This window comes from Antennarius striatus, chromosome 21 (assembly GCF_040054535.1).
Source record: "Antennarius striatus isolate MH-2024 chromosome 21, ASM4005453v1, whole genome shotgun sequence".
NCBI lineage: Eukaryota > Metazoa > Chordata > Actinopteri > Lophiiformes > Antennariidae > Antennarius > Antennarius striatus.
Window position 1 is genome coordinate 5,824,658 of NC_090796.1, and position 17,221 is coordinate 5,841,878.

Here is a 17,221-nt window from a genome sequence, read left to right on the forward strand (position 1 = left end):
GTTTTTAATTGATTAAACTAACTTTTTATACCCTTACAGCAAAACAGTCTGATTTGCATTGTTATTATTTACTTCATTTTACACGGAGCTCCAGGTGAATTATTAAGTTTTCATTATATCTGTTGTTTGTTACCTACTGTATTACATAACCGTGTTTTTCTTTTCTTTTTTCTTTTTACTTTAGGTAATACAGACGAACCTCGTGATTGGGCGTGAGCTCTGTGATGGACACAGCCACCGACCAATCAACAGTTTGTCTAATAATTACGGAGAAATCTTCTTTTCTGATTGGCTGTCGTGGAGCCGGAGAGGCGGGCTTTGTTAAGTAATTCGTTCTAAATTCACACCGCTTGTGTGACCCATGTAAATGTTGGGATTGAGGATTACCTGAAGTTAGATATTCTTTATCCTTCCACGCGTGGTTCGTGTGTCGTCTTTCATTTTATTCACGTAGATTCACGACTTATTTTGAACTGCTTAATTCAACTCAAGTAATAATTTAAAAAATAAACATGAGCACAGAAATCCCGGAGATTTTCAAGGCTCTGCTCGAACATCCGTTTACTCTACCCAACTTTGACGATAATGGTGAGTAGGAGCCACATCAGATCGTGGAGTGTGTTGTGTTGCAGTGTTGTGAGGTTGTGTTTGTCAAATCCACTCGGTCTTGAGTGAGGAGGGTATAAACTGTCAGCTGACTGGGTGTGCAGACAAGACGGCTTCAGAACTCAGAGTTCAGGTCACCGGAGTTCAGAAGCTGAACAGGAGGAACATCGTCTCTAGTGGCTGCATTTTCATTTAAAATGCTGTCTTTGTGAATTCCAACAGATCACACTTATTGATTCCTGATGGACATACGGAATGCTTCATGATTTGTTTGCATTTTGCCAAAACCAACCTTTTTCCTCCAAGATCACTTCGTCCTCTTTGACTCTTCATTTAAAAAGCTTTAAAGGGTCATTCCACATGAATTTGTTCCTCCTGCTGGATCAGAATCAGATGTTATAAAACTTTTTAAAAAAATAAAGCAAATGAAATTCGAGGTAGAATATGTGCATACCATTGTAGAGCAAACAACTCAACCATCATCAGAATGACTTTCAGGTGACTCCAACTTCCCTGAGGTGAAACCTGTGTTATCACCACGGGTTCAGCGACCCTCACTAGGAGTGAACAACCTTGGTGAATCCTGCTGGGTTAAATGTCTGGAAGTCTTCACCAGCCCTTCAGATCTGAAGAAGGTTCTTGAATCAGAGGTCAAACATCTTTTTTCCCCCACAAGTCCAATTGATTTTGCTGTTAGCTGGATGGCTGAATATCTCCACAAAGATCACCCACACTTCAGCAGATAGAAATAAAAAACAGTCACATGGTTAATGGGGAACCGCAGGCAAGGGTTAAACATGTCATCTTGTAAGGGAACAGTTTGTTAGGAGCAAAAAGGCTGATGGGACGGCTCATGATCAAATATCAAGCTTTGCTCTTGTGATGTTGTCTTAATGCTTGAAGTGTGTGTGTGTGTGTGTGTGTGTGTGTGTGTGTGTGTGTGTGTGTGTGTGTGTGTGTGTGTGTGTGTGTGTGTGTGTGTGTGTGCGTTTCTTGGTTTGTGCAGCTGGAACCTTGTTAAGGTTTATTAGTTTTGCATCCATGACTAAAGAATCCTGGTGTGGTTTGTTTTGTAGACCAGTGTTCTCTCACATGTGCAAGTGTTCCTGGGGCTGATGTGTCATTACTCTTAAGTATGTTATTGACACACAGTTGTCGGTTGTCTTAGTGTTTAAAATTAGTCCTGATGTCTGTGGCCTTCATTCTGAATTTGCCACAATATACTGAATAAGATGCTTTGTTCAGATTACTTAATTGGAATGACTTAATGTTGGTGTCCTAAATTTGAAAATGAAACTCAATTATGTAACTAATAAGTGGTTTATTCTACTGCTTAGTTACCAAGCCGACATCAGTGTTTGTTATAGTGATATAAAGCCAAGACAAGTACTGTAATGCAATAACAGCATGGATAATACAACGACAACCAATATTCATATATAGTGATCAACTTCTGGTATTTATGTCACAAATAGTGTTTGAATGAATGAACTGAATATCAACATGATTATTGGTGGTTGTTGAGCAACAGGATCTAAAGATGTTTAATCTGATTTAGGGAAGAACGACACAGATTCCAAACAGTTAAAGATTCTCAGTACCCAGAAAATCAGTTTGGTTCACAGAAAAGATCAGAATACATGCCTGGAAGAAATGCTGTTTTCTGTTTACTTAAAGGTGTTTGGTTAAAATCGCTGATAGTTTGCGGATGGTGTTATTTCGTACAACATGAAAACACTTTTAGTTTACCTGCAACATCCAGTGGAACTCATTTTCTCAGAGAGGATTTCACAAAAGGACAGATGCCTTTATTTTGTTGAACTTGACTCATTGATCATTAATTTCCTTCAGTTGTACAGCAGACTGGTTGTGTAAATTTAGCAATGCGTGTGGTGTATTACTGCAGTATATTTGACTAGCTGAGTCGTCAAAATGAAAGAGAGTAGTAATTATCTTAAATAGGCATGAAATTAAAAAAAATTAGAATCAGTCAGTCATAATAAGAAACTGAATATTTATAAACATAAATTGAATGAAATAGGACTGATGCAAACACAGGGTCATGTCATATTGTGCTGTTGTGTGTGTGTGTGTATATGTCCACCTCAGTGCTATAAGCCCTTGCAGTTCATGTCCCCCCAGTGGTCTGGGGTCTGATCTGTTTAATTATAACTGCTGGTACGAGTCCAGAGACGGGTCCAAGCTTTCTGTCTACAGTTTTACACAAATAAGGGGAATGAAGGAACGTTGATGAGTAATTTATTTTTCAGAATGTTGTTGGCACAACTCTCCACCTTTCATACATTCTTCCAGAGTCCTGACCCCAGAGCCGCCCCTGTTTGAAATGCGTTGTAAACAAACTATGCTTTTGTCTGATGTTGGAACTGAGTAAGTGTTGGGTTACTGTTGGTGTAGATAAAAGCTGGAACCTGTTCATGTGGGTCGTCTGCCAGCGCTGAGCGGAGGTGGAGGGCTTTGTAGGTTCTTGATTTAATCACTAGATGGCTCTGTCTGCCTGAAATCGGATTAGACATTAGTAATGTCATTACTCAGAGGTGTGTTGTTGCTTTTGGTCCCATTTAAGTTAATTCTTCAGTCAATATGTTTGTTTTTTTAAAGTCCCACAAAGCATCCCATGTGTACTTATTGACGTGTTTAATCATCCAGTTCTTTCTTCCATACCAGAATACAATGGGTAAAATATATGATTGATTTTCTGTTTGCAATAACCAAATCAAGCAGGAGCACTGGAAATTAGTTCAGTATAGCACATTTTAATAATTGTCCCCCCACAAAACTCAAATTTTACTGACAATTGCACTCAGCATTAGTCAACCATTTAATGACCAGTGGTTCTATCTCTGTGTGCAGCAATGGTTTGAGGCAACAACCTTCTGCAAACATCTGCTGTAAACATGATACACACCCAGACACCAGATTCTGGCAACATTCCTGAGGAATCTTAGCCCATTCCTCTTGAGCAATGGTTTCCAGATCCAGATTTTCTATGTGATTCAAGTTAGGTGACTGTGACGGCCTCCAGAATTATCCAGGCCTGACATTTTTCTTCACCTGTTCCTTCCTGCCTGTACACGCCTCTTCACCTCTGTTCCACACTCTCCATTGCTCTGGACTGTTGACCCTAAGTACTTAAAATCCTCCGCCTTCTTGATCTATTCTCCCTGTAACCTCACTCTTCCACTTGGGTCCCTGTCATTCACACACACACACATGTACTCTGTCTTACTGCGGCTAACCTTCATTCCTCTCCTTTCCAGGACAAACCTCCACCTCTCTAGCTTCTCCTCCACCTGTTCCCTGCTCTCACTACAGATCACAATGTCATCTGCAAACATCATAGTCCATGGAGATTCCTGTCTAACCTCGTCTGTCAGCCTGTCCATCACCATAGCGAACAAGAAGGGGCTCAGAGCTGATCCCTGATGCAGTCCCACCTCCACCTTGAACTCCTCTGTCACACCTACAGCACACCTCACCACTGTCTTACAGTCCTCATACATGTCCTGCGCCTCTCTAACATACTTCTCTGCCACTCCAGACTTCCTCCTACAATACCACAGTTCCTCTCTGGGCACCCTGTCGTAAGCTTTCTCCTGATCTACAAAAAAACAATGCAGCTCCTTCTGGCCTTCTCTGATGTAGGGGGTATCCCCCCCCACACACCCCTACGACGAGCGTGGTTTTACACCCCCCATCAATTGAAAACTTGCATTCACTATGTGAAGATACAGTCATTCAAAATATTACTCAATGTTTACTTGTAACTTTTACTTGCTATTATAGCAAGCCCCTGTCTTGGACACAGAACGTGGCTTTTTGTGGCTTACTCAATTCTTTTACACTGAGCCACAGTGGCTTAGTCATACTACCTCCTAGTGCAACCCCATTGATCATATTATCTGTAGTTGTCCAGTCATCTGGAAGCACCTCCTGTCCACCCAGAGCCTGTCTTAACTCCTTCCTAAAAGTCTTGCAACACTCTTCCTTTTTCAGCTTCCATTTTGTCTTCTGCTCTACCTTTGCCCTGTTGATCTTCCTCACCACCAGAGTCATCATACACACCACCATCCTATGCTATTTAGCTACACTCTCACCACTACTTTGCAGTCACTGATCTCCTTCAGATTACATCGTCTACCTGTGTGCTCCTGCCTCCACTCTTATAGGTCACCCTATGTTCCTGCCTCTTCTGGAAGAAAGTATTCACTATAGCCGTTTCCATCCTTCTTGCAAAGTCATCCACCATCTGTCCTTCTGCATTCCTCTCCTGGATACCAAACCTGCCCATCACGTCCTCATCACCTGTTTCCTGCTGATAGCTATTACAGAAGGGAAAAAATCCTGTGTCTCGACTACATGGTTCGGCCATGAACTCCTTATGTAAATATAAGCCTTAACCCCAAAAAAAACTTCACTACTAAGTCATAATGATGTTGCAATGAAATCTAATTTGTTATTCCAGTGATTACATTAGGAAAAACATCATGGAGTCTGGTGACCATAATCAAAGGCTGTCGGGCTCTGAATCCGGTACCTGTAATAAAATACAGAACCACCATGGTTAGAATTACACTACACATGTGCCACATGTCTGCCTGTCTTTCTCTTTCTCTCTTACACATACACACACACACACACGTGGAACAAGAATAGATTTAATTTATTCTTGTTTTTGTGCACTTTAACCTCTTGAACCTCAACATGCAGCTGTAATTGCTTTGCAATGCATTCTGCTTTATTTTTACACTGTACTTAACTGCAGAACCATTCAAGCAGTAAGTAACATATATGACATCACTCAGGACTTTTCTATTTCCCCCCAGACTAAATAACTTGTCACCACACAGAATCCATAACACCTAAAAAACACACATATACTGAAACTTCCCAAAGTTCTCACATTTATTTCTGTGGCTCAGGCCAAATTGACTTGTCTGTGGAACTCTGGCCTTTCAGACCATTCATTTTGTCCCAAACTGCACAGTCATGCTGATGAGAGCTTCGCTCAGACAAATCCATTTACTTTTATTAACTTAGCCAGACAGAAATTGTATTGTTGATAGATTTGATTTGTGCCCATGCAGCCACATGTACTAAAGGTGTGTGTGTGTGTGTGTGTGTGTGTGTGTGTGTGTGTGTGTGTGTGTGTGTGTGTGTGTGTGTGTGTGTGTGTGTGTGTGTGTGTGTGTGTGTGTGTGTGTGTGTGTGTGTGTGTGTGTGTGTGTGTGTTTGTGTGTGTGTGTCTGGAGACATCTGTTGTAGTTGGTGTGTTTATGTGAAATAGCAGGATGAGAGGACGTTTCTTTCTCATCACTGGTAAAGTGTTTGCACATAATACAAAGAGTGCCTGTAAACTGGTAAATAGATAATAATTCTAGTTTAAAAATGTTTTTGTTGTATACAGTTAGCCCCAGTCCATCTCACAATACCAATAAAAACTTATTCCAGCAATAAGTAAATGTGACGTGATTAAAAGTGTCTCTAACGTGTCTCTAACAGGATTAAATGTGATGCGTTTACTGCATGCTGTTGTTCCTGAGGTTCTTCTTGTTTATTAAGAAGAAACTAAATAGATTGACTGCTATCATGTTAAATGTTAAACATGGCAACACTACAAAGTCTGAAAGTAATTGTGCTGCACATTGCATTGGCTATTATTAAGATTGTTGTACGTTTCATCTTTTTGAATAAGCTTGTGACACACTTGTTAAATTTATTGGACTTACATCAGTGGATGTGTGCACTGGACATGTGAGCACGGGTTTAGTATCTGACTGTACACGCTGTACAATATTGTCCTCATCATTCAGTAACCCAAGACAAAAAGTTATTCAATAGAAGGCACTTAAGATCCATGGAAAGTCTGGCCTTCTTAGTTAGATCTAATTGTGGATTTAAGTTGTTATAAACACAGATGATGTATTTATCGTCAAAATAGTCTAAATATTAGTGTTTGTAGTCCTTCATGCGGACATAGGGACTGTCGAGTGTCCGTCGGCCTCAAACAGAACCTGGCTCATGTGACCAGCTGCTGACCTTGACTGTTTTGTGTCTCCCCATAATGTTGCTCCAAAAACAGCTCCCGTGTGACACATGTAAGCAACACCAGTAGAAAACACCTGCTCCTTCACCACCACTGACAAACCTGAGCTGAGAAGGGTGTTCTGCAGAAAGTGCCTCTTGCACGATGATTAAAACATTTAAATTAGCTCACAGAACACATCGTAGAAGCAGGTTTTGTTTCCTTATAATAAGAGAAAAAATGATTTTTGAGTGGGGTTTACTTTGTTGAGCATGTTTGCATGTCAATACTTGCTGAGTGAGAACATTGCATCATTTTTGGGTGGATAGTTTATAATTTGCATAAGTGGTCTGCAGTCAGTCTATCAGAGCAGGAAGAAGGGGACAGACTCCTGCCTCATAGGTCAGCTGTAGGGCGGCCCAGGCACATGTGATAACACGTGACCGACACGGCGTAAGGGGAGCAGCTGTAAGGCATGAACGCTGAACTGACATTAAAAAGTTACCTTGACTTTACTAATAAATGAGGAAACAAAGGGTAGTCGTATCGTGGCTCTGTTGTCAGACTGAATAGTTATGTTTGTCAAGTGATCATTTTAACGCTTCAGACCCATATTTTCCTGCAACCTACGTGGAATAACATATATAACTCGGTCAACCAATAATATCTCGACTAGCTTCTATTTGACCGCCGCCATTGGTTGCTAGGCTGGAATCCCCGCCTCACTTGAACATTTCGCACGAGGGTCAGAGAGACGGAGTTCCGACAGGCCAATCAGCACAAAGTGGGCGGAGATGAAGAAGGCTGCGGTGTGTAGCTACTAAACCCCACAAATAATCGTCTGGGGATGTAACCTAAAAAAAAGCGCGCAGGGTGGGAGTTCGATTTAAATTGATAGAGAAACTGAACTAGCAGCGAGTCCGTGGTCGTCTTCGAGTGAGCGGGACCCGTGGATCTTGTGTATCCGACAACGGTAGCAACAAGGGGAAAATGTCGACAGACAAGATCCTCATAACTCTGGGAGCGGCCTCTGGGGCCAGTGGCTCCTTCCCTGTGGTTCTGAAGAAGATCATGGAAATGCCTCCGCCGAACATTCTGGACGACGACGAGGGTAACGTCCTGTTAGCCGACCGGGAAGATGCTTCGATTTAATGCTAGCTTAAAAGAAGCTCATTCCAAAAACTCATGGTGTACCCCCTTTGGTTCTGTGTAAATATGACTGAAGCCATAGCAACATTAAAGTATCCATGACTCTCTTTTCTAAACGTGATCAGTCCGTCGAGGTAGAAGCGAAGCTCCCTGAAGGAGCTTTGTGTTGCATTTTAGAGGTTCGTGGTGTCGAAGCCCAAATCGCAACATCTGCAGTATGCGTATGTATGCATGCTTTACATTTAAAACTAATTTAATTCTTGATACTGGGTTAAAAAATTTTTTAATTAAACGGAACATTTGAACACGGAGCACGGTTTTAGTTTTAGAACGTAAAGTAGATTGAAGCTAACCCTCCCCCAGCGTTTCTCTTGTCCCGCCTGACTTTCCAGACTTTTCCAGGCTTTTTGTTGACAGAACGTCCCCTTAAGGTCAATGTTGTATTTTGTTGGCATTAAAAACAAAATAATTTTAAATGGGTTTTAAGGATGGACGGATGGATATTTTTAAGAAGCTACACGTCGTGGTCATCAATTGTTGCCGCGGGCTAGCTAACTTTTTACAGTGTGCTTCATGCTCTCTGTTAGTACGTCTATAAATGTTTGTTTCCGGTATTGTGTGTGTTTTTCTCATGAAGACTTGTTCTAACTTTTTATTTCGCTCATACTTCCGTTGATCTCTGCCTGTGGGGCAGCCCTCTCACTGGGGTTCAGGATACAGAAGCATGACGGACCCTCTTCCCATCTTAACCACAGCCACCCTAAAAGCATTTATTAATACATAGAAAAAATTTTAATCTGGCTGTTTTTCACGTTTTTTCACAAAGGAACAAACTTTGGTTTTCAGTACTGAAATCTAATATCCAGACAAGCTGGTTGAATCTTGGCAAATATTGACTGTAGTTTTGTAACGACAGTGGAAACTTGTGGTCGGTTCTTTTTTCAGGTATTTTTCGTGCAGGATTGACTTTTATAGGTGTAAATTCTTTGTAGACAAATAAAACTTGGGGCTCACCGTTGGTTCTGCTTGACTTGATTATCTCTCCTGTAGAGTTTTATGGGTCTGGACACATCATGTCACTAGTGTAAAAACTTCATGTGTCTTGCGTGTATTTTCAATGTGTTTCAGACACCGACAAAGAAAAATTGAGTCTGGGAGATAATGTCGACCTGGGTGGAGGAGGAAGCGATATGGGGCCTTCAGCCGCCCTGACCCCTGCTATCTGGGAGAAAACCATCCCCTACGACGGTGAAAACTTCCATCTGGAGTACATGGACCTGGAGGAGTTCCTCATGGAGAACGGCATCCCAAATTTCTCTGATGATGACACCCAGAAAGACGAGCCAGAAGGAAGTTCTCTGAAAAAAAAGAATCATAAAGTTTCCAAGACAACAGTAGTGTCCTCGGCGGGTCTGGTGCCCATTCAGGCGTTGGACAAGTGTAACGAAGAAGTGGTGATCATCACGAGGAGCGAGTCTGACATCTGTGACGTCGCTGAAGGTGAGTAGAAGCAACACAAGCAGGAAACAGAGGCTTGTAGGTTTCACTAAAACCTAGCTTTGTGTTATTTACATAATGGACAAGCAGATTTTCAGGTGCAGTGAGATTTCTGAGGCTAAACTCCAGTATTTCGGACACAGGGCTGTAGGTAACGTTTCAAGGGCCAAAGAATGTCTACCAAAATGTGTGACACACCCGTTTTCAGTTTAGCATCCTTCTCTTTGTTTCCATATCACTCCTGTTGAATGTCAGCTACCTCAGGAATTTGCCTCTGTGCTCCATATTACAATTGTGTGTCGATATTTGAGCGACACCAGAGCAACATTGAAATGACAGTGTGTCCTGAAAAACACCAGGAGCAGTCTTGGCTGAGGAGACAACGGAAAAAGATGTTTGTGCAGAATGAAGATCATAGCATGATTATACAGGGAAATACAAGAAAAGAAAAACAATTGTGTTTCTGAAACAGCAGATGTGTAGAAGAATATAAAAGTAGATCATTCTTTGGAAAACAGTCACACCAGAGATCGACTGCTGAGATTTTAAACACTCTTTGTTGTGTTATGGTGGAACTAAAGCCGTTGTTGATAATTTGAAACAATGAGGGTCACTGACTTTCAGTTTTTATGCTGGTCTTCAGAGGTAACCACTGATTCACACTCGGTGACCCCAGAACCCATCAGCCCAGACGAGATTGAAGTGGATGTCAACTATGAGCCAGATCCCACCGACTTGGTCCTGTCCAGCGTGCCTGGGGGGGAGCTGTTCGACCCCCGCAAACACAAGTTCACTGAGGATGAGCTGAAGCCACAACCCATGATCAAAAAGGCCAAGAAGGTGTTCGTTCCTGAAGAACAGAAGGTACGCAGGAGAACTGGGGCCTCAACACCTGGGAGTTCATTCTGCTGTTATTGTGATGGGTTATGTTAAGGAGAACCACACAAACATGTGTTATATACATTATATACATAAGCATGAGCTGTACAAACATAGGAGAACATGTAGAAAGCTGGTTTGCAAAAAAAAAAAACATTTGGAAAGGTCTTATTTGAATCTTAAGAGTATTTTATCATAATTTTACATTATTCCCCTAAATTGACTGAATCATACAACTTTGCTGAATATAAGTCTATTGTAAACAGGATGCCTAAAGCACGGTTTAAAAACCCCTAGTGTGTCGTACGAATCTTAGAAATGTGATTTTGTCACAAAAAAAAGTTCCCTTCAAGAAATGGAATGTAGCACTTTTACTGGTTTGTAATTTTGTCAGTTCTCTTGACACAACGGATGCAACAGAGGGGAAGTCAAACGTTTGATTCACATGGTAGGAATCGGATCGAGTCGTAGTGAAGCAGCTCTGCAGACTCACCGTGACTCGGCATTCTTAAATTTTCAAACTGATGTCTTCCTTCCTCCTCACTCCGCTTGTGAACTCAGGTTTCGTTTAACAGAGCTTGGCTGTCTGCCACATCTGCACACTTGACACGCTCTGTGTCCACTAATTCATCACCAGCACCCACTGAGCCAGGCTCAACTAATTTGCCAGGCTGTTTGGGTTTGAGTCTGGCTTCAGGCTTGTTTGCCGTGACCCAACCCTGCTGCTGCTCTTCCATCCGCAGGACGAAAAGTACTGGCAGAGGAGGAAGAAGAACAACGTGGCGGCCAAACGTTCACGCGACGCCCGCAGGCTGAAGGAGAACCAGATCACCGTCCGGGCAGCCTTCCTGGAGCGCGAGAACGCGGCGCTGCGTTCGGAGGTGGCCGAGCTACGGAAGGAGTGCGGCCGCTACAAGAACGTCGTGGGTCAATACGAGGACAAGTTCGGGCCACTGTAAGGGACCGTGAAACGCACAAAACTGTAAATGGACATCCGTACAGCAGACCGCTCAGATCAGTTTTTTTTCACTCTGCCGGTTAGCGACGTAGTTTTTCCTACGGTACCAGATCCACTGTACCACTGATACCTCGTTTTTTGACTGTTGTTTTGGACAAATACAGCCGTTTGGGTTCAGTCAGTTTGCAGTCAGTTGAATAAATGGTCTCGTCTCCTGAACAGAGCTGAGCCAGATATCAGGGCTCTATGCCCCCCTCCTCTGTATGAAAGCTACACCATCTACAGTCGTGTCAGCGAATGTCCAAAAGAGTTTAACAGTGAATCCTGGTACATTTCCCCAAAAGTCATTCGTTGTTACTGCAACCTCAGATTACCCACAATGCTGTACTCCATTTGGATCAAATCCACGTTATCTTGTTGCTTAACATTGACCTTTCTCCCCTTTTCTCCCTCCATCCTTCTTCTCTTTCAAGTGAGGTGCCAGAAGACCAATAGACAGCAGTTTATTTACTCTTCTTCTTTTTTGATGGATAAATAGAACCACTTGGAGACGTAATGTGACACGAGTCCATCAGGCAAAGAAGAGTCCTTGCAGGGCCTGACTTTCGTTGCCCTGGACACACACAGGCAATTTAGAGGGTGTGTGTGTGTGTGTGTGTGTATGAATGAATGACATGAGTGTGAGAGGATATTCAAGTGCTTCTTCATCGCACCGCTTTTATTAGGTGTACGATTGTGTCTTGAATACTTTTGGCCATTAGAGATTGTTTATGGTGTTTATTTTGGAGAAAGTGTGGGTGTTAAACAATAGTTTAGATCTATTATTTAGAGACTTCAGACATAAACTGATTTACAGGCTGTCAACATATTACTGAGTTCTTGAAAACTAATTTCAAATGCATGTTGCGTGGAAGATTGTCTGTGGGCTCTCCTTTTGCCTGCTAAAAATTATGACTGTGGTATTTCCAATAATTTAATCTTCAGGGAACTACGGTGGTGTGGCTCATAAAAAGCCATGTTCACTTCTCTCCATGTACCAATTAACCTTACCAGCAGCCCACAGCTGTGGAAAAACTTTCATGTTTTAGCGTCTCATTCCGTTTTTGACACACAGTGGGATTTCTCTTGGTTCCTCTGCAGGTGGATTCTTGTATTTCTGTCTATAACACATCAGAAATGTGTGTTGAATCCACTGATGTCTGTGCTGTAAAAAGATGTAGTCTAACAGTCAAAGTCGGATATGGTGGAAGTACAGTTTTTGAAATGTCTAAATGTTAGAGATTGAGTCTCTTAGTGACTTTTGCCTCCATCATAACTGAATGCGTTTCAGGCTATGGGATGCTAACAGGATGTGTAGCATGTTGTCTGCTGATCTGTCAAACTCCTACTTTTTATTATTTACAATTTATTGTTAGGAATAAACATGTAGAAGTAACTGTTAAGTGGTTGTTCAGGATGTTTTGGTGTCGTACTTCATTCCCCACACCTCAGTAGGTGTAGATCTTCGCATCTTTGTCTGACATGAAAGCCCAGAACTCGTAAAGCCATTTCAATGCAATGCAGTCTGTCTGTTCTTAAGAAGCATTAAAAGGTGTGCCAGGATTATTTTACTCTGATTCTGAACTTCTTCTTTTGCTTCTGTGCTTCCATCCATAGATGTAATGACTTAAATATAGAAACGATAGATTCAATATTATGGTGTTTTTTTATGGAAAGGTTTTGGTTTTTTTTTGAAAAATGTTCAAAAGGAATATTTTGAAAATGGATGTTACGTTTAGCACAAACGACAATAAATGTAGCTCTCAGGTGTCACATTGTGTTTTTTCATAACACACAAGTTGAATCTTGTGCTGTAAAACCTACAGTCATACGGGCCTTATTATGGGAAAGCTGTTTTCTCAAGATGATAAATTTGAATTAGAATCTACATCATTTAATGTCTAATGTCATATATACATATATAAATTTTGATTATTCTCACATCTTCCTCATGTTAATAATTTTTAATGCATTCTCTGGTATTGAGAGATCACCTGTTTAACCATGAACATGTCAATCTGAGGTTTTAACACTCCTGGTTCCATTTTTGAGTTTATTTTAAGGATTATGTTGGCGTTTTGAGTGTGACTACACTATTTGTATTGTACAGACAGAATAAATAAAGCCTTGTTAAGGAAGTCTGTAATGTTCCTGAACTGGTTTTTTTTAATAATAAAACAGTGAGGCGTTCACTTGGATGATCTAAACCCTACCAGAAGGATCATCAGCAGGGATAGACTGCACAACACTTCATGATAATCTTCAATTTACTCCTCCCTCCTATATTAAATTCATATTTTATCAGTTTTTTCAATAGAAAGTGAGTTTATAGGGCTCCAAAATAAAATATAGGGGTTGACAGCTTATTGAAACAATATCCCACCATGATAAAAGGAGCTTTTGTTAAATGAAAGGTATTATTTGAAGTGGGGGGACTATTTCACCAGCCAGTGCTCGACTGATGCAAGAACAGTGGAAACTTGCATTTAAAGTTGAAAAGTTTAAATCTGGTCACTTGAAGGGTGAAGACGCTCTGGAGACTCACGGTGACTCTGCAGTCTGGTCTTTATCAAATTGATGTTTTCCTTCCTGCCCAGTCTGCCTGAGAACATTTCCCCCCTCTGTTTAACAATGCATTTATCACAAGCTACGAGCCAACTGGAGGTCAAATTTTTGAACACCAGTAGAGTTTGGAATAGATATCAAGCAATTACATTAAAAGTATTACTTTTTTTTAAAAAAAGCATCTCTGAGCTGGCGGTTGTTTGTGGGATGAAATCTTGTTTGTAAAGACAGAGGCTTATTTAAAATTAAGACCTCAATTTTAGTGTCGGCATCAGCTGTTAACCCGACGCACAACACGTCCGATTAAAACAGGCTCATATTTTATTCACAATGTTTCTTGAACAAGTATGACCAGGCATTTAACCCTTGAATTATTTTCTAACTGGACAATCAGTAAACTTTAAGGTTTGCTCTTTGTCGTTCTGGTTCTGCCTTTCGGCTTGTTAGATACATGTAAGTATTGAGTAACAGAATTACTTTATGCAAGACAATGCAAAGTCAAACTATTTAGTTTTGTCACATGGATGTTTTAAATCTCTTCTGAAGAAACCGAAGCTTGGATCCAACTCCAGTAAACTGAAAATAGGTTGCAGAGACAGCAATGTACAATATTCAGATGTTTTTGAATGATGAAACTACCTTGTAATATTGTAATTAAACTTTTTTCAGTTTTGAGGTAAACTCAAAATGATCAGGTTTATCTGATGTTCAGAATAGACACAAAGACATAACTATAAAAGAGACCTTTATTGACAAGTCCAAACATGTTTTAAAAAGAACAAAACCAAGGAGTTAACTGCAGCTTCTTCACCTCTTCTTGAAGCCATACTTCTTCCTTTCATAGAACAGATCTGTTTTAGAGCTGCCCAAGTTCACAATCTTAGGACAACCATCTCGCTGTAAAACAGAGGAAGAGAATGAATAGACAGAAGATAGTTTGTACAAGTACAGTAAGGTTTAGTTTGAATTGTTTATTCAGTATAAAAATCAATGCAAAATAACACCAAATATGGAGGAAATTATAGCTTTTCTGTCAAAACAGATCAGGGCTTTAAAAAATGGGCAAGAAACGGTGTCAAAACTATAGATCCATACAGTGAAAATAATAAAAATGATGTACCTCACACACATTTTTAAAATACTGTAGTTGCAGTTAAGACTTATTTTTTCACAGACACATTCTGATTCACAACCTTCCTTATCCATACCAGAAAATGTATCAGTGAATAATTTCAGCAGTAGGGGTCAAATATCCTTGCTCCATAACACTGTTAAAAAATCACGACTCTACTGAACATTACAGAATGGATAATAAACTTGCAAGGAAATAGAGTGGAATCAGATATGCTCAAGAACCCAAACCCTAGAAATAAATACATATCTCAAACGGATTAAATACAATTGGATTACGAGAACCAATGTCACACAAGCAAGACCTGACAAGATAAATCCAAATATTCCTAATACCTGCCTCAAATGTAATGGAGAAACAGGCACCTCACTTAACTGTTTGTGGAAATGCCATAAGATACATGAATTTCTCAAATTACTTGAAACACAACTACTAACTGCACTAAATACTGTATTCTTAATTTGTACCCAAGAAATTGTGCTTTCAACAACAAACATAAAAAAAACGATTAATTTATGCCTGATATATGCATGATGTTTGAACTCTGTTGGAAGAATGTGAAATGTCCTTCAGTTGGTCATTGGCTTAAAAGGCTGTCAGCATGCATTGTCCTTGAAAAAAACTTCTTTTCTTAGATTTCTGATGAACTGTGATGTTGGGGAAGCCTTGGAAATCTAAAAATGTTATCTTTGCTGTTAGTGAAAGCTCGTAACTCCTGTGTCAACCATATTATAATAGTAATTACAATACGCACACCCATTTCATTCATTCATTCATTTTTAAACGGGAAAGATGGGAGGCATGTTTGTGGCTTTAATTTTATTTAGTCTGATATCGTCTGAATTGTTCAATCCAAAACTCAATGAAAACATTCATAAAAATTGTGCAAAATAACATACATACAGATGTGCATTCAGACAGATAAACAAGCTCAAGAACACTCACGTCTTTCTCCTGGATGGTGCACTCTTTACAGTAGTAGGCATCAGACACTCCAGGACCTCCACAGATGACACAACGTCCCTGATAGGAGCCATAGTTACACTCATCACAGATACGCACCAGTGTACATGGTCTCACATAGGAGTCGCAGATGACACATTTTCCGTCACCTGAAAGAATAAAGGAAAGACAAGAGGAATGAGTTATGCATTTGTATAGAAATCCTAGTTACTACCACGGGAATAAAATATGATTCAGCAAGTTTTCAAGTATACTATTATAGATGTAATAACACTTACATTTCTCGCAAAGTCTCCCGATAGCTGAGGAATAGAAGAAAACAACTCCAAGTCAGTGCGTTCAAGTTGGCCAAGTCGTACGGTTTTTGTACATCAGTGAATAAATGTGACCGTACTCATTCTACTGCAATGTCTTCTTTCGATACGCTAAGTAATTTCTGTGATACTAGAAACTATCATTATTTACTTAGAATTGTGAACAAGGCTAAGCTAATACCATGGCTAGTACTGTTTCAATGGGTTCCATTGAAACAATATTAGCCATGGTTAGCCAACATGCTCTTTCCTGTAGCATGCTGGCTAACATAGTCTCAACAGATAGAACAATAAACAAAATGCAGCGGCGTGGACACATTAGACGTTTTATTTATAATGAGTAAATATTTAAAACATACCGACACCAGCTTGTTTTCTGCAAAAGATCAAATCCGGATGATGTTTAGCCATTTCTAGCAAACGTAAGGAGCACGGCTTGGTTGTCTGAACTTTAACCTTTGACCAATAAACTTTATGTGAAGCATTGTATTACCGCCACCTAGCGGCGTTTAAAGAGAAGAACCAAAAACCAGCAAATTTATTTAGTTGTATAATTGAAACGTTTCGTTCGCACAGAATTTCCTTAGAACATGACTAAATAGATTAAATTAAATAGAAAGAATGAAATATACTGACAAGGAGCCGTAAAAAATATTGTATTATTGTATTGTACTATTATCGTTGTAGGATAATACAATTTTTAATTTAGATCGATATTCTTAATAATATATTCGAGGTGGAGTCCCATTTCTATAGATCTGTTAAAAAAATATTTTTTCACATTTTAGTCTTTCTGCATAGTCAGTTATTTAATGCCTCCCTTTAATCCCTCTCTCCTTTTCACTTAAATTAGGGTGAAAGCCACCTTCGTTGGCACACCACCTCAATAGTTTAGGTGTAAGATTTTTATTTCCGTCCATGGAAGTGTTTTCAATGTCTAAGAAGTGAAGAAGAAGTGGCAACAAATTGTTTTTTAGTCGTACCTGTATTAGGCTAGAGTAAATACATAAACAAGAATGACGTTGTCATCCTCTCAGTCTCATAAAAATAAAAAAACAATTTAAGATCTATATTAC

At 40.1% G+C, this 17,221-nt stretch overlaps 2 protein-coding genes across 3 annotated transcripts; one reads left to right on the plus strand and one right to left on the minus strand.

Moving 5' to 3' along the window:
• The first annotated feature begins 354 nt into the window (after positions 1-354).
• Positions 355-13,312, plus strand: tefa (TEF transcription factor, PAR bZIP family member a). Of its 2 annotated transcripts, none has more exons than XM_068305762.1 (5): positions 355-588; positions 8,927-9,298; positions 9,939-10,159; positions 10,918-11,129; positions 11,606-13,312. In XM_068305762.1, the coding sequence occupies exons 1-5, from the start codon at positions 513-515 to the stop codon at positions 11,625-11,627; spliced, it is 903 nt and encodes a 300-aa protein (XP_068161863.1). In that variant the 5' UTR covers positions 355-512; the 3' UTR covers positions 11,628-13,312. The 2 variants fall into 2 exon arrangements, with proteins under 2 accessions (XP_068161863.1, XP_068161862.1); XM_068305761.1 differs by lacking the exon at positions 355-588 and adding an exon at positions 7,441-7,760.
• Positions 13,313-14,468: 1,156 nt separating this feature from the next.
• Positions 14,469-16,942, minus strand: phf5a (PHD finger protein 5A). The gene is made up of 4 exons (XM_068305844.1): positions 16,505-16,942; positions 16,110-16,133; positions 15,814-15,980; positions 14,469-14,633 (listed from the first exon to the last, which is right to left on the minus strand). Exons 1-4 carry the CDS (start codon positions 16,554-16,556, stop codon positions 14,544-14,546), a joined length of 333 nt encoding a protein of 110 aa, XP_068161945.1. The 5' UTR covers positions 16,557-16,942; the 3' UTR covers positions 14,469-14,543.
• Between the last annotated feature and the right edge of the window lie 279 nt (positions 16,943-17,221).